We start from the raw sequence: 21,515 nt of genomic DNA, 5'->3' as shown, positions 1-21,515 counted from the left end.
AGACATCATTAATATAAATAATTTTTATGGCCGTTGAATAAGAAATGTTTCTTTCACAAGAAATGTATAAAATTAGTGCTGTATTAGACTTACGGTACCTAATTTACATACTGTACAGACGATAGTAAACTCAATTTACCCGCCTAAACTCTCCGTAGCGTGGCGCTGGACGGCGGAAAGTACTTCGGCTGCCCGATGACGTTTTACCGAATTATAGGTGTTTGTTTACCATGTTTGTACGGATACCGTCGCAATTTTTTCGCCGTCATATAGGAATCCGAACTATAGGAACCCGTGTTATAGGGGGGTCGACTGTATTATATTATATCTATTATTTCATTATTATTTCTTCTTCTTCTTCTCAGTTTATATGGAGAGTATAGCTCTTCTTAGGGCCTATTATTTAATTGTGACTACCCTTTATATAAAGAGCATCGGCATCAAAACTTTGAAAGATATTGAAAATATGAGTTCAAACTGACAAGTGAGTCTTACCTGGAGGATACGCAGAATCCACATCAAAGTAGAATTTGAAATTAAAAACAAAAATTTTTATGAAGGAGGAACAAAAAACAGTCAAGCCCATGAAAAGTCAAAAAAGTAAACTGTAAAGGAAAATTTTTAAAATTAATCTTTGGGTGTCAAATTGATGAAAATCACACGGCAAATACAAAGCCGTTTTGAAAAAGTTCCAGAGTAATCTCTGTACTTTTCAAAATCATCTCTTACAGAGAAATGGGCTTTTTCAAACTCTTTCCACCCTTTACATAAGGATAGGGCCTCTTTTTAACGATCCTATTATGGGTTAGTCTAGGTCACAACAAAGCGGCCAGATGGTAAGGGACGAGGTCACACACATCCTGACGAAACACTCCGAAAAGTCCCGGAGTTTCCGACCGGTTCGAATTCGACAGCGGTAAGCCGTCGCCTTAACCGCGCGAAAATCCTGCCAAAGAAATGGACTCGGGATTAAAATTCATGAGGGAGGCTGAGTCCACAATTCTTATCGGCTCCTTGACAAAAGCATATAGTTCTGACGGAAAATAATACTTACAGATGTCCAAACAGTATTCAAACCCGATCTTATTCAGTGAAAGAGTAAAATCTAGATCGCGCCATCACCATTTTAATATCAATTATTAGTAATGCTCTCAACTTCACCAAAAGCAATTATACAATAGAGGCAAGTTACCTTTAGCGCTCGAATAGGGCAATTTACCCTTAAAAAGAGACCTTTCAGAAGATATTATTCCCGGCATATATAACAAAAATATACATTATATTACTACTAACAACGTCACGTAATGTGTCCACCGAAAAAATAACTTACCAGGGAGCACCGTAGCCTAGTAGCTTTCACCCAACACGAAAGACAAGAAAAGCACACGATATAATGCTTATTAATGTATTTTAGATAAGTGAATGTTTATTAGATTACTTATAGAACGTGCTTAAATAGGAGATGGCCGTTACTTTCGATTGCCGATTCGGTGTTTTCTTCGACAAGTTCTAAATTCGTATGGTGTACCTTCCGAGGTCATTTCGGCTATGAAAATTATGTAATTCAATGCCAGGATAGAATTAACTGCCTTCTCGGAAAGGTCAGACAGGGATGCACGAAATTCACTGGGCACATCGTCACCCCCGGTGCACATTGCAATATTTGGAAAGTTTCAAAATTTTGTATAGTATGTATCGCATTTCGCCAGTTTGTTCAGAATAACTATTTGGTCTGCACTTATTGCATTAACTTAGAATATGTGATGATGTCATTATTAAGAATGTGTAGTGTGAATGTGCCTAATGAGACTTCTGTTCCTCTTTTTCCTAAATATTAGTATTCTGTCGAGTGCCATACTTAGGGACTTTACTATTTCTGAGTGTCCTTTGCCTCGTAACTTCGTTTTTCCATTACGGATTTGTAGCTCTTGCGGATGACGTGGGCCGTCTCCGGAGTTCTCGGCACTGTTTGTCGGATCTCGAGCTGTCGTTGACGAGTGGAAATCTTGATTTCTATTTGTTACAGGAGTGTCATAGGATGACATCACTGTAAGCACAAGTGTTAATATCTTAGGTTTATACTTTAGTGCAAATATGCACAAAGCCTAAAAGAGAAAATTTAAGGGACCAAATTCTTGTGAATAGTAGAATAGCTGTTTACAAGAAATTCTTGTTGGTATTTGTGTTTATTTTGTGAGCATTGGTAAAGTGCTGTGGCAATACCCTATTAGCAGAATGTATGTTATAAATCAGTGAAAGTTTCCAATTAAAAACTGTGGTCTGACAAGTCCTTAAAATTTATAATAAATTAAAAATAGTTATTAAGATTAAGAATGTATGTTATTTGTCCTTCCACAGGGATTTCAAAAATGCATACTGCACTATGCAATTTGCCAGAGTCAAATTTTAACTTGCATCTTGTTTCCAAACTACGGAACAATTTACACGTCCTTTTCTTGAATAAATGAATTTATTTACTATAAGCATCAGCAGAACTAATGCACCATCTGCATATACTTGTGTAATGCTGGAAAGATCTCTCTTGCATCCAGTTAAAGTAAACTCTCTGAACATGTATTCTATCAGACATTTACTTCATTTTGTTCAAATATCACAGAGAATGGTTTAAAATAAAGGACAGAAATTTACCAAATTTACCAAAAATATATGTCTCATGTCAAGCATAAAAAATGTTATCTCTCTTGTAATTCAAAACCCAAAATGTTAATTCTTTTGAAAATTAGTCCATAGAATACTTTAATTTTCTAGAATTGGTTCATTTGTATTGGTATAGTTGCATTTCCTTTAGTTAACTGTTTATATTCCAATTAAATTTACAGTGAATTTTAAATTAATTGTTTTTAAATCCTATTTTTGAACATTTAGCATAGTAAACCTACTTGAAACAGATGGCCAAATGGTCGAGGCAGTTAGGATGTCAGCCTATTGCTCTGGGGTATCTAGAATTGAATCTAGATGAATTAACTCACTAGGCTATCCTGGATATGTTTGGCCTGTACAAGCATGTGACCGCACCTATGACAAGCATGGAAAAAAAGGCCCTTGTAGGGCCTGTAAGATGCAAAAAGCAAAAAATGACAGTCTAATTTATAAAGTAACCCTCGCTACTTTCATAAAATAATTTCCATTAAACAAATATCTGTTTCTATAAAAAAAGTGCTTTCCTAAACTTTTAATGACTTTTATTAAAAATTATTTGTACAAATAAATTGAAATTTCAAAATTTTATACAATTCCATATAATTGAATTATATTACCAATACAAAATATAAAAAACAACCATTAAAATTGAATTCATGATTACCCATTACTATAAAACAAATTGTCTAGACCAGTGCTATTCGAACTGTGGTCTGATCCTTGAAAAGCTTACTACTGGGCATGAAAGATTTCACTTAAAACTTCATAATTTTATATATTACATTTATAAGACTATTTTAAAAAGCCTTCTAATTTAATAACTTTCATTTATCTTTATAATTTAACCACTAAGTGAATGCCAGGATGGACCAGAGATCAACACCGGCTTGAGAAATTATATAAAAATGGTATATAAATCCATTCTTTCAAAATGACTAGAACCAAATTTTATTATAGTATGGTTTTTTACTAATTTAGTCTGAAAACTAAAATAAAAATATGCACTTGAACTTTGTTCTTTTCATTTTATAATTATTTTAATTTAATTTCATAAAAATAGTGGCGGAGAGAGATTGGAATGAAAAACTGATCCATGAACACGAAGTTTGAGAAGCACAGGCCTATAGTCTTATAATTTTCCAACAAAAATTACTAAAATTTTTATTTGTACATTTTAAATAAAGCATTATGTAATGTTTATTCCTCATATTTGCCCATTTTATATAAATATAAATGTTTTCCTGATTATATAGGGTCTTCCAAAATAAATGCTACCACTAAGTTACTGTAATTGTATCAGTTATTATCTGAGAAGCATGCGATGCACCTCAATCGATAGAGTAACAGTCCGAGCTTTGTCTCCCATTCACGTCTTGTCGTCCACTACTTTTAGGAAGTCCTGTAAACAAAAATGGTGATTCTGCGACACATAAGGCATTTTGTGCCCTACAGTTTGAATTACTTGTCGTCATCCATCACAAATAATTCTGCAGGAATTGCAGAATTGTGGTTGTCTTGGGAGGAGTGATGACAGAGTATATGAAAAATGTGAGTACTGGTTGGATGTATGCCGCACGATGAGGTGCATGCATTGAGAAAGTGTAATGGGCAAATGTGAAATTTGGATGTTCATTATGTTCTCAGCTAATAATTAGCATACATACAATAATTTAAAATGGCAGCATTTTTTTGGAAGACCCCATATACTAGTTACTTGAAATTCTGACTATCTTGATAAATCTATACACACAAAAAAAAAATAAAAATACCTCTTGTGATGCACTTGGCAATAGCAGTCAGATCAAGTCCGTATTCCTAAAACATACTTTTATACATAAATACATAAAATAATACATCAATTTGTAAATTGCATTGTTTTTAGATGTTTAAACTTCATAAGTTAGATACATAAATTTTTCCATTTGTTTTTCATTTTTAAATACAAAACTATTCAAGATTAAATGAATATTTCCCTACGAGGCAATGTTTTAATAGTAAAATATTCTCCTTATGTTAAATGTAATAAAATGAGTATATATAAATTAAATTTGTGTATAATTCATCATTTGAGCATAAAATGGGAGAAATGCCTCAAAACTCCTTGTTTAGTTTCAAAAAGTCCTTTTCTCGCTAAAAAATTACCTATTTATATCCGGATTCTAAAATGGCATTCTCCAAGATGACGATTTAATGAGGAGAGCGTTCGTACTTATAGCTATCATATGGTAGTACTTTATGCTGAGATATACAATCTGAAAAATAAGAGCAAATATATATATACTCTACATATATGCATAATATTTTAAAATAAAGATTACTCATTCATATCACTTGATCAATGTTGTGCAAAGTTAAATTTACACCTGTGTATTGATATACACGTGCATATATTAATAAGTAGATTTTAATGTAATAAATAAATTGAATATATCAGAATATATATCTGCAGTCTGATATATTCAGTTTATTTATTTGTGATTACAAAAATAATAACAAAGAAATTAATAATTAGATACAGGTACTGTATATATAATTTAATTCATATGTTTAAATTATTGTAACAAACAAACAAAATAAAGTTAAAACTGGATGTTAAAGAATATCTTTTTAGAATTAATAATCTGTAAGTTTTAAATATTTAATTATAAGTAAATATTCTTAACATTATAGAATATGTTTAAATATTGGATATAGAGCCAATCCTCACTTAACTGCTCAGACTTACGACCAGCTCTCCAATGAAGGGAATTTCCTTTCTTAATCTCACTTGTCAGCCTAGTTCCTGCAATCACTCAATATTCACTAGAAAAAGCATTTTCAATCTTCAGGACTACATATTTTGTTTATAAATTTGTATTTTATTGTGCATTTCAAGGACTTGGTGACCGAAATATGAATCCGAGTGTCTTTTTTCTGAATGAACTATGATGTTTTTGATTGTTTAACAACCAATTTGCTTAACGATCTAACCACAGGAATGGCACTCAGTCATTAAATGAGAAGTGCCCGTATCAGAAATGGTCCATAAGTTATTCTATATATTCCTAGCATTTAGAATTAGAAACATTACAACATTAGAAACAGTTTTTTCCTACCCTAACAAGCAAGTGACCATTATGAAGTTCTCTGAAAATAAACTTTAAATTTATAATTTGTAAATAATATACACTAACAGTCTCATGAAACAGTTTATCTCAAGGCTCTCATCTGCCTCTATATATAAAACGCATTAAAAAATTCTCTGCCAGTGGCACAATTACAAAGTATTGTTGTGAATCTTACATTCCTAAGGTGTTGAAAAGAATGAAATGTGAAGACATATTCTATTCTTTTGCAAATTTTTAAAGATAATATTGAATATCTCAACAGAATTGAATACAGTAGACCCCCTATAACGCTTAGATACGTTCCACGCTAATCGAATTTTACGTTATAGGAATGATTAAATACATGATCCAATCGCAGCCCGATAGGTGGGAACTTTACGGACTAAGGCTGTTCGAAAGGTTTTCTTCTATAAAATTAACCGATTCCAGACTAATTCGACTCAACATTTCCAAAACACGTATAATTTTTTGGGAGTAATCCGTATAAACTATGCTATAAACAAAAAATTATAGGATTACTTACCGAGTGTGTACCGTTCGACTACGCCGTTGCTTAAAGCTGGTTTTCATCGCGGAACAGCACATGAAACGGCGGCCGCGATTTCTAATAACGAATTTTTCGCATAAAAATAACTTGACCTTTGGAGACATCATTAATATAAATAATTTTTATGGCCGTTGAATAAGAAGTGTTTCTTTCACAAGAAATGTATAAAATTAGTGCTGTATTAGACTTACGGTACCTAATTTACATACTGTACAGACGATAATAAACTCAACTTACTAGCCTAAAATCTCCGTAGTGTGTTGCCAGGCGACAGAAAGCATATATATAATTATATATACAGTACCTAATTTATATATAATTATATGTACAGTACCTAATTTATATATAATTTATATATAACACTAAGCAGACGATAGCAAACTCAATTTAGCCGCTCCGTAGCGTGGCGCAGGGTCGGAGGAAAGTAGTTCGGCTGCTCATCCACTATTGGTCCAGACTATCAATCTTGTCGCGAAACGACGTTATAGGAGGTACTTTATACGAAAGTTTCTACAATTTTTTCGCTATGTTATAGGAATTGTCGTTATAGGAACGTACGTTATAGGGGGTCGACTGTATATGTTGATTTTTAAGAGATTTAAAAAAAATATCTTTCTGTAAGGTACATTTGTAATGCCCTAATATATTGATTTTAATACAGTTAGGTAAGGCGACCTGATGGCCATGTGGTCAAGGTGGCAGCCTACCACTCTGGGGGACCTGGATTCAAATCCAGATGGGTCAATAAATCCCCAGAAATTTTTTGGGTGTTCTGTCTGGATATGTCGAGTCCCATCTCTTACCACTCGGTCATCCCATTGTGGGCTTGACCAAACCCATAATGGGTTTGCTAAAAGAGGTTCTCTCAGTGCCCACAGGGCGGAGAGTTAAAAAAAAATTACAGTTAGGTAGGTCTCTGTTATCTGTAGACATTGTGTTTTGACACTTCCCATAAGATTGCAGAATTCCATGAAAATGCACACACTCAACAAAACAGCCCCAGTTGTTTTCTGGGAGGTATTTCAGTGAGAGTATAAATTCCTAAATTACAAAATCATTTATAATTAACAGTAAAATGTCTAAATGTGTTTGAAAGGTTTTAATTTTATTTTACAATACTAAGTAAAACTTTAGACCTATGTTTCTGAAAATACTATGTGAAAATTTGATTACATAATTAAGAACGAGGCATGCACTGGAGTATTCATTAGATATATGTAACATAAAGGCCACAAACTGTTCTATTCAAATTACATTCCTTGCAAGATCAAAGACACGAATGTCTTATTGTCACTCGGAGCAAATGCAGCGAGTGGTGACCAAAAGTTTTAGCAAGATAAATTTCACAGTTGCCACCACAAAAACACAAATCCAAAAATATGGAGACCAGCCCATATTATTCTGAATGAGTATAGAGTCTAGGAATTTGTTACATGGAAAATCAAGTGACAATGCATGTAAGATATAACAAATAATAAATTGTTTAAGACATAAAATACTGAAAAACAGAATAATTATAATTATTCTATGTAAATAAAACAAAAAAAAATCATTTGAAGTTTAGAGAATTGCACTGTTAAAACAACTTTATTTAATTTTTCCAATAATGACATGCATTTTGAATGTGTTTAGCACATCCCTTCAGTATCTATTTCTTAATATAGTTACACATATCCTTATAACAACTATATTAAGAAATATGTGACCGAAGAGGTGTCTACAGCATATCATCATTTGAAAAATTAAATAAATTTGTTTAGTAAATTTCAATTCTTAAAAATTGTACAATAAATTTTGTTTTGATTTTTTAATAAGAAACCATTGATCCATGTTACTTTACAGTAGGAATATGTAACTTGACGGGTCTAGGCAATTAAGAAATGAAGAGTTGTAGGCATTTGACCTCAATTTAGAAGTTCACAAATAGAAAGAGATTGTCGTATACATCTGTTGCATGAATCAATTTTTTCTTTTTACTCCTATATCCTTACTATTTTAAATCTTTGTGTGTATATAGTCTACTTGGACTTTGTTTTTAAGTAGTACTTACTATACTGGTGAAGTTTCTGATTAGCAAAGAGAGTAGATCTTAGTCAAAAGTCAAAACAAAATATCTTTATTTGCACCCGAAATAAATTATTTCACTTGCAGAACTTAAGGTGAAGAAGCAGTCAACAAGATTGAGTCAATGGTGCCAAGTAAACAATATACACACATATATGAATTAATTCTTCATTCAAGAGTCCAAACAAAAATCAAATTTTTAGTACAGTAAGACCCCACTTAACACCGTCTGCTTGAAGCCTAAAAATTCATCAAAATTTACGCTGATTTAAATTATCACAGCATTTTATTGATTCGTACATAATACGATTATTGATGAACACGAACCAATCAGAAAAAGGTGTACTTTCTTTAAATCTATGTTTGTTTGGTGCAATTTTGGAAAAAATATAACATCACGGATGCCATAGGAAATATCGACTTTGCTTGGCAAGAATTAACTGATAAATGCACGGAGGACAAGTGGAAGAAGTTATGGCTGAAGTTATCCAAGAATTCTCAACGAGAAGAGCCTATCATTGTATCGTTAGGTAATCAACCTAATCAATACAGCAGAACTAGGAGATGTAGAAGAGCAGGATATTGATGAGCAGGTTTTTGGTGAGAGTCTTTTCAATGACAACCTTCAAGAACTGGCAGGACAAGGAATCCATGTAGAACTGGAAAACAGTGATTCTGAAAACAAGGAACACAAAATTTTCTCTACAGATTTCCTTAGTAAAAGTTTGGTAACGATAACTGAAATCGTTGATCAAATTTAGTGAATGATCCAGATTTTGAAAGGAGTGCAAAAGCAAAATGAGGTGTTTTGGATGCGATCTTCCGCTACTGACATTTGCTTAAGGAAAGAAAAAAAGCAACAAATGAAACTTCACAACTTTATTGCAAAAGAACAAGAATTTCAGAAAAGTCAGGACCTTCATCACAAAAAATAAACTATTAATATAGAAAAAAATGAAGTAAACACACCTTAGCAAATANGGACCTTCATCACAAAAAATAAACTATTAATATAGAAAAAAATGAAGTAATTAATTAATATATTATTATACATTTCTTTGTGTGTTTTGTGCACACAGAAATGTGCATGAAGTAACACACAAACATATATTTGTGTGTTATTTAACATATATTATACAAATTAATATAAAAATAACTTAAAATTAAAGTAAAACTTTTTTATTTTCAGTCACGTGTTCCCCTATCCCTATTTACTCTATGTTAAAATGACCTCGTTTAACACTGTTTCATTTAGCGCTTTGTCATCTAGGAACGCATCCCCCGCGTTAAGCGGGGTCTTACTGTATATAATATTTACTTACAAATTTTTCAAGTAAATTAATGCAAATCAACTCATAAATTAATAAATGTTTTTAAAAAATCTAAATTGTACATTATTAATTTTTAGAATTAAATTTACCTAAAATCCATTTTTCTTTTATGTGTAATATATTTCTGTTCTTACTTTCGTCACAATGTTTCATTGGTCCAACTACCGTCTGACATTTTTGGAAAGAAGTTATAATCTGCGTAATTAAATAATGTTTAAAAATCATTCTGTATCTTTTTATATTACTAAATAAATACTAATATAATACATAACTTAGTATTTTTAAATTCATGTTGTGTAGGAAAATCAATTTGTAATTTTTTAAGTTGCTTCATTATTGTGATTCAGTAATGAAGTAACAGTAAATAGATAACCAGGAATAACCAATTAAATAATTTAATTCAGTATGCAAGAAAACCATACTAAGTCTCAACTTAACCTACCATAATGAAGTCTATGAATGCCTTCTCATTAATGATGATGATGTTACTATATTACTCTGTTGGTTTCAAAGGCCTTTTCAATCAAATGTGCATGGTTTTCTGTTATTTCATCAATAAATGAGTTTTAGAAATAACAGAACATGTGCAAGTGTGGTTAAAAAGCCACTAGCACTAAATCTCTATGGAAACTGGCCGAGCCATGTAATACTTACAACACAGTCACCAGAGAGAAGATACTTGTAGACTCCATTACAGAAAATTGAAATATATCTACAGGTAACCCCCGTATATACGGCACTTCTATAGCACGGATTCACTCTAACACAGTTTGTGAATTGGGAACACCCCCATATAACATGGTGCTTTTATAGCATGGGTTCACTCTAACACGGTTCGAGAATTGAGTAAAACCCTCATACAACAAAATGTAATAAAGGGTGCATTCTTTTATACCTCCGCATAACTCTGCATGAGCATTCTAATTGTTTTTGTGGCTACTTTGAATGCTCTTTCAACAAATAATCCATTTAATGGTTAAATTTTACAATTGGGATCCTTCTTTACCTCTAAAAGCTCATTTTAGAATTATAAATTCCTCCACACAATACTATCAATAGTGTGGGTGCCGCCATCTTTCTTTCACCATTGTTCCTAAATGCCTACAAACAGCAGCGCATTCCCGTTGCAGAGCGACCGCTATTAACAAACGCACCCACAAACTGTTACCAGTTGATGATGCTCATGCTGAGATCATCATATAAAATGAATAATCCTCCGGTAAAATATTTACTTAAATAATAAATAAGTATTTTACCTATGAAAAAATGAATAATAAATCCGATTTAAATAAGGATTTAACAACATGTTTTTTAATTTTTGGAACCTAACCCCCCTTTTCACACTAGTTCTCTGTTTCGTATAACACGGCAATTTTCTGTAACGTAACTCCCGTGCTATATGGGAGTTACCTGTAGTTATGTAAGTGACTACATTTATATTATTGCTTTGTTATTGGACACGGCCCAGTTAAGTACACGGACTTTTATGCTTAGTACACTCGGCCAATTACGAGGGCGGTTTTTCCCAAGCTCCAATGGTCCATAAAACAAAGACAAGTGTAAATAACAAAATGAGTTTTATTACCAAAAGTTAGGTACAAACATGGTTACTTTTCGAAATAATCACCGTGAAGATTGAGGAATTTATCATATCTGTGGATGAGCTTTTCTATCCCCTTGTCATAGAATGTGGCCGCTAGTGAATTGAGATGGCCTTAACAACATTGTTTTCAAGATCGTCATTAGTCTCAAACCTCTGCCCTGCTAGCCACATTTTCAGTTCAGGAAAGAGCCTCAAACAAATGCCTCAACCTTCATGGTGATTATGTTGAAAAGTAACCATATTTCTACCTAACTTTTGTTAATAAATTCATTTTGTTATTTACCATCGGAGCTTGAAAAAAAAAAAAAAAAACAGCCTACATAGAACAAGGAAATTTCTATATTAACATATATTATATATTTATCAACATCTTTTAGAAAGTATTTATAAATAAACTATAACCACAAAAGGAATTATTATTACCTTTCCTCCAGTAAGAGTAATAAGTTCTGTAAGTTTATTGTATTCAGGAGCACAATACGCAGATACAAATATATTTCCTAAGTGTTGAAACAAATGACTTTGATAAGCAGCTCCTTTACTTGCTTTTTGCATGCGATTAACCTTACAATCAAGAAAAAAATATGATAAATCATATAATAGTGTAAAAAAAATTCATAGGATTTTTAAAATATTAGGATGTGACTATGCAGACATGAGTCTAGCAGCGAGCAATACAGTTGTTGCAAGGAAAATCACAAATGAGAAACAAGAAATCTGGCCAACAAAAGCAAATTTCTGTCTCTCAAAATATGTGACAGAGTTTGGCATTTATCGTGGCTTGCCTCTTCTCGCCAAATACCGCACATGCACATTGGCACAAATAGACAACTGTTCTCGTATCTTTCATCTATATATTTAAAAGCTTTTTGTTTTAATATTTTTCAAATTATAAAGTCAAATAAATTCTGTTTTCTTAACAAATTATAATAAAATTTTTTATTCCTTCACTGTTTCCAGAGAGGAGGAACACTGTATCTTCATCATCTTTTTGTGTGTTCATTATAAAGTAATCCTAATAGCAAAAGTTTCTAGTCAAACAGTTTTGATTTTTACTTCCATACAATGCAATAATTAACTCTTCTCTGTGATGAGTTCAACGCAAACATGTGCTGTTGTAATCTCCTTGCCATTTTCTCCCACTCACTCATGTTGGTGTGGTCTCACTGCACTTAACAAGAGCAAGAAACACCACCACCCCTTCTTGCTCTCTTGCATATTGCACGAGTCTGCATAGTTGCACCCTTAATAAAGACTAACACATGAAATGAACAACTGCTTGAAAATTACTATTTTGTTGTGAATATCTACTTATAATACAACAAAAACAAATTCAAGCTAATATCAAAATTGCTTGTTATTCACAAAGTCTGGATTGTAAATTTTTAAAATTACCATTTAATAATAAAAATAACAAAGAATAAATTTCACAAATGTCAAGAATCATTTAATTACAATGTCCTTGACTTTCAGACAACTTATTCTTTTGTCTATTACACTTTGACATCTCTTAATCTCTTTTTTGTATACAAAATCTCAACATTCATACATTTTTCAATCTGTTGTGTAGTGCATTTCCTGCAAATTTTGGTTTCATTGGGCTACAATTTGAAAAAAATTGTAGACTTATAAATTCCCAATGTTGTCTGTCTGTCTTTCCTTAATCTCAAGAATGGAGTTAGATAAACGAAAATCGAGACTAGATACGGAATCCTTGGGAACAGAAGACGCCAATTCACTATATTCAAACTTCTGATGCAAACTGGAAGTCATGTTATTTCAATTCAAAAATTTTCCCCAAAGAGAGTTAGATAAATATATGACCAGATTGCTAACAGGAAAAATATTATGTACGGAAGCAAGGCTACTAATTTGACATGGACAGCATATATTTTAAATTATTTATTATTAAAAAATAAATGTTTAAAAATATATGATATGATTATTTTTTCTTCTTTTCACTCCTTACATCCTGAACTTGACTGATTATTCAACCCAATATAACCTTTACTTATTAACCATGACATCGGAAGGCATCACCATACTGATTATAATGTTTTTAAATTTCAAAATATATCTTTATAAAGCCTACAAGGCTAAGTACTGTTTTACACATATAGGATAATTTAAAGAAAATTAAAAATTGCAGCCCTGCATTGTAATGATATCACAATAAATAATTGCTCATTAACATTAAAATCATTTGTGAAAATTAATTTTATTGTGTTTTTTGTTTAATCTGCAGTTTAACATCCTTTATAATGCATAACTCTGTTGTTTAACTTTCAAACACATTTTTAGGAATATATTACAAGTTGTTTTGTATATTGACCAGGAATTTTATGTTAACGACCTGGGTTTTTGAAGAGCGTATGTGCTAGTAACCTGATATGTTTTTCACATTCTGTTAGACCAGCTTTCACACAGTCTGGGTGTTTGCACATCCCGTGTCTGTATGCTGATTTTCAGACAATATCTAGATTTTATCTTAGTATGTTTTCTCCACAGCAATAATTATCTCCTCGACCCATTCAAATTGAGCAGTCATTGCCAAAAATAAAGTGAAGCTGAAATAGTGCATCGCATCCAAATTCTGCCAATTTAATTTGGAGCATTTTCAAATTCTGATGGCCAGTGTTGAGACTAAAATCATTAAAGCCACTAACCGTAGACCATATTCCATAATGCAGATGCAGAACAAACTAATTTTGTCAATTTTTTGTTCCTGGATTGTAAAAATTGTACATTGTAAAAATAAAGAAGTTTGATTTTTGTTTACACACCCTTATTATTTTACACCCTTAAGTATCACTGAACTAGTAAACAACTCAATCACAGAGCTCTCTATAATACTATATCTAGGCCGGTCAGATGGCCACAGAAATTAGTGTTGAACCTACCACTCCTGGGAGCCCTAGAAGGAATCCAAGTGAGTCAGAAACCATAGGAATTTTTTGGGGCACAATCTGTCCCGGATATATAGGGTCCTGCCCTCGGCCGAACCTGGAACAGACTCAAAAAAGACCTTCTTAGTGCCCACAGAGCGGATAATTAAAAACATGCTATTTCTAGGATAGTTCATCATCACAAATTTCTGAAATATAGTAGATAACACAATAAAGTAGTGTTAATGTTTGACAAATTTTAAAATTTGTCACTAAATTTTTTTTCTATTCATCTCGCAGTACACTTGTGAAATTCACAGACTAGGGAAGGGGGAGTCAGTTAGACTCCAGTCAAGATGAATGAGGGATAAAAGATTGTATGTTGGTAGTAGTGTGGGACATACAGAGGCAAGTCACCTTTTCAAATTAAACCCATTTATCTTAAATGTAAATTGGCAGCTTACAAAGTTCCATCAACAACTTCCAGACTCCAACCGGGAGTTATTGATGGAACGTTGAAACCTGCACTTATATTTTAGATCATTATAGCCTCCATTTTGACATTTTTGAATTTAAATTACTAAACATGAGATTTTTCTTTTGTTAAACTTTTTTTCTATTAAAGATATATTTTTAGCACAAGTAATAAAGGTTCAGACTAGGTCTGGAACCTCAAACTTACAACATCTTTGTGGCACACTAGTGCGCTGAGGTACACCAGTTTCACTGCTCTAAAAAATGCAGTTATCTAGCAAAGTTTCTTACGTTTATTTAATGCATAAAATTAAGAACGTAAGTCAAATTATTATTTTGAATAAAAATTTTTTTAGAATATAATTGTTTTGTTATTTAATTCATACAGCATTGTAGATTGATGTGTGTAATAAAACAAACTGTAATAAACATGTTAACTTTAAACTGATACACTCAGTGATAACGATATGCAAACTATGCATCAATTATTTCTGAATGTAGAAAAGTTTAAACTGTTCAAACAACTATTGTGGTAGTATTTTAAGTATCAGTATGATTATTATTACTTTATGAGACGATTACTAGATAATACATTGCACAAAATTTAATTTCGATGAAAGTTTCCTAATTAAAAAAATCTTTCAAACTCCAAATTGCTTCAACAAAATAAAAATGTGATTGAAGAAAAAGTGATACAATCAATTTCTGATTAAATATATAATGTTCTTCCTTATTTTATTTACCCTAGAAAAATTGGAATTTATTAAAAATAATATCTTACTCGTGCAGCGGGAAAAGTTTCACTCAACTCGTAAGGCTCTTCGTTCAACCAGTTTCCCGATTCCATTGACTCAAAAACCTATTGAAAATGGCAATTTTTTCAATTCTACATATAAACAAACAGGCTTATGACTGTATTGCAAACCAATAGATTAATATATAGCAGAACCAAAAATAAACCAAACTTTTGGCACAGTTTTTATTATATAATACAAAAATTCTTACACTACTTTCAAAGCTAGCTCCTTCTGCATCTACACACTCTTACTTGCATCTTTACCAATTGTCAAAGAAGTCCTAGAAGCCATTTTTTGTGAAGTCTCTAATAGCTTTTGTAACTGCAGCTTTTTGGAATCTGCATCCCTTAGACTTTTGTTTTAGGGAATCAGAAAAGTAGGTGAAGACAAATTTAAGGGTGTAACGGAACTGAAAAACCACTGTTATGTCCTTCTCGGTCGAACATCTATCGACCAGAAATGGAAGCTGAGGTGGAAACTCGGCAATTAGAACCATTAAAGTCATCATAAAAATTGGTTTCCACTACTGCCTTGACAAATTGTATGAATGGCAGAAGAAGCTTATTTTGAAAAATGTCTTCTTTAAATACTTATTATATTAGAGCAATACAACTTACACTAAAAGTTTGGTTTACTTTGCAACTACTCCCAACAATAGATTTCATCAATAGAATCACTACTTAAAATATATATTCTGCTTAAGCTACACAAATATCAATAATCATAGTCAAGTTCCATGTCAATAAAAATTCTTTATACCATAAATATACAATTTGAGTCTTAATATACAGATGTTAAACAATTAATACTTTCACATTAAAATTTGGGTTATACACTTTCATATTTTATAGTATACAAAAAAAATGAGCATACCTAAATGATTCTTCAATGTAAATAAACTCATTGTCATAAAAATTAGCAAACCAAGAAGTTGCTATCATATATTGCTGTTAAACTTGGCATGCAGATAAATCTCAAGCAGATATGGAAATGATTAGAGTTATAGCATGATGGCTCATTGCATAATGCAGAAGGCATTGAAGTGCACCTTTCTTGGTCTATAAAAAAGCCATGCAAAAAGCATCCTATCTGTAGTTTACCTGTTGCAGAGGGATGCTTTATCACTAGAGATGACTTATGTCACAATCAAAAACCATACGAATGACTAACCAAGTTTGAGAAGGAAAGAATCATAAGGTCAAGAGAAGCCAGATGGTCACCTTGCTGAACAGCTCACCATTAGTCCTTTCTGACAACACTGACAAGGGAACTGTCGGAGTGTCTTCTAATGAATTTTAATAAAATTTAGTTAATAACTACGTTAAAAGTATACAAACTCTATTTTAAATTTGTAGCATTCACTAAAAGTGTTGATCAGAGTTATTAGCAATCAAATGCTGCACTACTTTATACTAGTTTAACACAATTATGCAAATTTTAAGAAGTGAAATGGTCGCGGAGGAAGACGGCGATATTACATTTAGAATAAATTCTGGAATTTTCAAAAATGGTTGAAAAATTAATAAAATTTTGTATACTTTTAACATAATTATTAACTAAATTTTATTAATTCATCTCCCATTTTTGAAAATTCCAGAATTTATTCTAAATGTAATATCGCCGTCTTCCTCCACGACCATTTCACTTCTTAAAATTTGTATAATTGTGTTAAACTAGTATAAAGTAGTGCAGCATTTGATTGCTAATAACTCTGATCAACACTTTTAGTGAATGCTACAAATTTAAAATAGAGTTTGTATACTTTTAACGTAGTTATTAACTTAATTTTATTAAAATTTATTAGAATACACTCCGACAGTTTCCTTGTGAGTACCATTTTGGACCAGTGTACAAGAGAAAGCTTGCATATACTGTGTGCAAGCTCAGGCTGCCTTTGGCAGACCACTAGCCAAGAGGACAGCCTGGTTTTCCAAAAGCGTGCGCGCGCACACACACACACACACACACACAGCCAACCATATCATTGTCCGCCATCTGGACACAGGTGATGACATCATTACAGGCCCATGTGTCTGTCTGTACCATTTCAAGGCACCTAGGTGAGAAAAATTTCATATTATGACAGCCATTATGAGTGTTGCCATTGACACCACCCACCATCACCTCTGTTTGGATTGGCATTGCTCCCAACTGGATTGGACCGCAATGAAATGGAACCAGGTTGTCTATAGCAACAAATTCAGATTCAGTTTTGGCACTGACAACAGTCATGTTTATGTCTGGATGCCCCGTGGGAAACAACTCAATCCTGCCTACATTTTGGAGTGGCACACTGCACCACAGCTGGTGTGGTCTGGGGTACCATCACACACGACGGCCAGTCACCTCTAGTAGTGATCCAAGAAATCATGACAGCACAGGACACCTGGCAACGTGGCTGGAATTCACAGGTCAATAGTCTTACGAAGGATTTCTTCCCATCTGTCTTAACAATTGCTTGGAATAATGTCGAGCACAACATCACCCAGTTCTACATGGGCCATGGCAGATTTTATCATTATCTCCACAGGTTTGACAAGTCCAATGAGCAGAATTATGTTGTTTGTGGAGTACCTGATGGTGCTTGCCATTACCTCATACAGTGTCCCATGCTGGATGACATGCGCACCTGCACTGTTTCTCTGCTGCCTCCCAATTCCGGCTGGCCGCTCAACTTGAGTGTCTTGCTTAGGGACAGTAATCTGTTCCAGGCAACCAGGCATTCCAGTTAATTTGTATAATACAAATTAACTGATATATTTGAAATTATAAACAACAGAATAAAAAGTCGACTGAAGAGGGTACCAGAGACCCAAAACACGTATTGACCAATGAATAAATAAACAATGGAAAAAACTGCCCTGTGTCTAATTTACGCACTTCATCATGCTGAAGAATCAAAGAAAAAACAAAAAAAAAAAAAATCTATTCCATTCAAAACAGAACATTTATTACAGTACCACTTTTTATTGTTTATGTAGAAAAGTGTAAAAAGATACCATTACAGGAAACAGCATTACTTCTTGAATTGTAAAAATAATTTAAGTTTGGTTTAAGAAATTCTGGTAAAATTTTTGTTTGCTTTGTTGCATGAAAATTAACATCGTGTCAATGGCAGTTTGCAAGGGCATAGGAAAAATTCACTTTATTGATGTTCGTTTTAAGGATAGTCAACTGTATTAATAACTACTGTTAAATACTTTTAAATTAAACATAATCAAATTAAAATGTATATTTAATTTTATTGACTTACCCAGTCTGAAGATAAAAGCCAACAACCTCTTACTATTCCAAATAAAACATTTAAAGTTCGACGATTGTCTGCGCAGATGACGTGCGTAGTGGTATCGTTCACTTGCGGAATTATGCAAAATCCTCCCAAAGACTTAGCAATCGGAATTAGAGTTTCTTGATCTCTGATTAAATAATTATTAATTTCAATTAATTTAATAAAAAAATATCTATATAAAAATTATTATTTTTTAATTTTTATTGTTTTAGATTCATTTAAAACTTTATTATTAAAATAAATGCTACAGTATAATCTGTCAGAAGTTATGGAAAGAACACACATTAGGACAAGTCAAATAAAACTGAGCTTAGGTTTAATCACATATTACCTTTAAGTTAAAAGTAACAAAGTAATCACCAACAGCTTTGAAAAATTGTCCCGATGGGTAACAAGCCTGGCAATTCCATGTTTGTAGTGTTTCTGCTTCAATAAATCTCTCTCTTGTGCCTCTGCATCCAAGGCAAACCTGTAACCCTTTGTCAATTCATCAAACACGTGAAAGTTGTATAGTAAAAGATTCAGACTATATGTTGAATCCCTGCAATGATTCCATACGGTAATCAGCAATAGGCACAGTACTTGATGTCAGATGTCTTGATCCTCTTGTATGACAATGCAAGACTACACACTGCCAATCTCGTGACAAGCTCAAGGAATTCAAATGAAAAATTTTGCAGCACACTCCCTACAGACCTTTCACCATGCAATTTCTGTGTGTCTGATTAAAGAAACACTCATGGATTCGTCTAAAGATGAAGTGCAGGAAGTGGTTACAGACTCACACAAACATGGAATCACTAGACTTGTCATCCAATGGGACAAATGTCTCGATGCTGAAAATTATTACTTTTTATTTACAGATAACTTTGCAAATAAACCACATTAGCTCATTTTCATTCGACTCACTCTAATATTCTGACATATCACTATAAAATGATTATTAATATGTCAGCAAGTTTAAATAAGTAAAGTTTACATTAAGATCCAAAAGTTCATTCTATATAAACTGTTATTAGCATTTATTAAATATATTTTAAGTATACAAGATGATTCGAAACCCTCCATACATAAGCAAAGGACTCATTAAGAAGTCACAGAATATGATAAATGCAAGTGCCATTTAACTAAATGTCCAAACAAATGCATTCCTCCTCCTCGTGACAAACGTATGCTAAATATGTCTGATGCAAAGTGTGCACGTGTATGACAGGTACATCTCTTCAAGAGATCCATGCTTTGTATGGAAACTTTCAAATCTTCCACTATTACATACCTTTGCTGAAAACCCGTAAGAACTAGACTACGAGAAGATACACTATCATCAGCTAATTTTTGATCACCAGATTGTCTTTTGGGAACACATTTATTGATTTTAGGTTTTTCCTTAGCGCATAGTTTCCTTTTATTTTTTATTATTATAAAGTCATCCAAACTGCAGCGGGAATATTTTGAAACTTTTACAAAAGGAGATTCTTCAAATTTATCAGATTCATCCATCTCATTACGTCGAACGGACGATAACTGGGCTTCGTTAACTTTTCCTGACGTCGGGAAAACATCACGGTTCTCCGAAACATCCGGAGATTGGGTAATCCATTTTGGAGGTCCATTTAACTCCGAAAATAACTTTCTTCTTCTTTTTGCAGTTTTATTTTTCTGTTCTTCATTTTTATTATCTGCTTCATTATTCAATTCTGTATTTTGAGAGTTAGTTTTGATATCTTTTGGTAACGAATCTAACAAAAATATTTTAAAATTAAGAAACTATTATTAGTTTCCTGAATAATTGTCAACAAATTATAAAATTAAAAATGAATTTTTAATTGGCAAATTTTAGGTTCTCCATAAATATGCTCAGATACTGAAGTATCTAAAATGTATTTATGTTAAAAATAAGCACTCTTAGTCAAACAATGTGGACTCACAAAGTTATGACACACGACCACCCTCTATCTGTTCATCTGCTCAACCACCAAAATTTAATAGTATCAATCCCCCTAATACACAAACCACCCTGCAAAATTTCAGAAATGTTTAACAAAAGACAAGGCATGTCAAGCTTCAACAAAATTGTGCCTCCCACACAAACATCCATACATACAAAAAAATCCTGAATTTTTTTGCATTTCTCAATGTTTCGAGGTCCAAGTCCAAAAATGTAAAAATGTTAGGGAGGTCATTTTTTGACCAATTGCCATACTTTCCCTCTGTTGTATATAACAGCCAGGAAAGTAATAAATACGTTCTTATGAAAGAAAAATGATTCTTAAATCACTTTTAAATTAATGATGCATCGGTTTACAAAATGATGTAGAAACAAAAACAATTTGTGAATTATTAACTGCAAAATACTCGACTACATTTTTATTTTTGCTTGTTAATTCAATTACATCATTATCAGTTTAATTTACTTATATATATATATATATATATAAAAAAACAATAGCCATTTAAGTGTAAATTGTGTAGTAAATACTTTACAAATATAATGTTAGATTAAACAAACTGCTGAATTCCTTTATTGGGCTATTATGTCTAAATAATTACTAAGCAATTTGGTAGGAGAAAAACTGCCTAGTTGCCACCTCTCATTAAATATATAATTATAAATGATTTAGTTTTAAGATATTCTGGAAGGAAAGATCAATCCGGAGTGGAATTTAAACCTTTAACTCCCACTTACCACGCAGACGTGATGCCAGTTATGTTACCCAGCTCTTTGTCCGATCTTTGCTACCAGACTAATTAAATATT

At 32.5% G+C, this 21,515-nt stretch overlaps 1 protein-coding gene across 5 annotated transcripts in view; it reads right to left on the bottom strand.

The window, feature by feature from the left end:
• LOC111619482 (microcephalin-like) overlaps window positions 1-21,515 on the bottom strand; it is a 40,170-nt gene that overhangs the window by 2,875 nt on the left and 15,780 nt on the right. For 2 of the 5 annotated variants that reach the window (XM_023361211.1, XM_023361212.1), the window contains 6 exons: window positions 20,035-20,497; window positions 18,723-18,885; window positions 15,454-15,531; window positions 11,737-11,877; window positions 9,800-9,905; window positions 4,512-4,913 (listed from right to left, as the gene is read on the bottom strand). In XM_023361211.1, coding sequence (XP_023216979.1) covers window positions 4,849-4,913; window positions 9,800-9,905; window positions 11,737-11,877; window positions 15,454-15,531; window positions 18,723-18,885; window positions 20,035-20,497 — 1,016 coding nt within the window. In that variant the 3' untranslated portion in view covers window positions 4,512-4,848. Of the gene's footprint in view, window positions 1-3,227; window positions 4,477-4,511; window positions 4,914-9,799; window positions 9,906-11,736; window positions 11,878-15,453; window positions 15,532-18,722; window positions 18,886-20,034; window positions 20,498-21,515 lie in introns of those variants that run through there. The other 3 variants (XM_023361209.1, XM_023361210.1, XM_023361208.1) reach the window with 3 other exon arrangements.

Source organism: Centruroides sculpturatus, unplaced genomic scaffold, assembly GCF_000671375.1.
Source record: "Centruroides sculpturatus isolate CEXI.00-Female unplaced genomic scaffold, Cexi_2.0 scaffold166, whole genome shotgun sequence".
NCBI lineage: Eukaryota > Metazoa > Arthropoda > Arachnida > Scorpiones > Buthidae > Centruroides > Centruroides sculpturatus.
The sequence above is the reverse complement of the archived record's forward strand: the minus strand, read 5'-3'. Positions and strand labels throughout refer to the sequence as shown.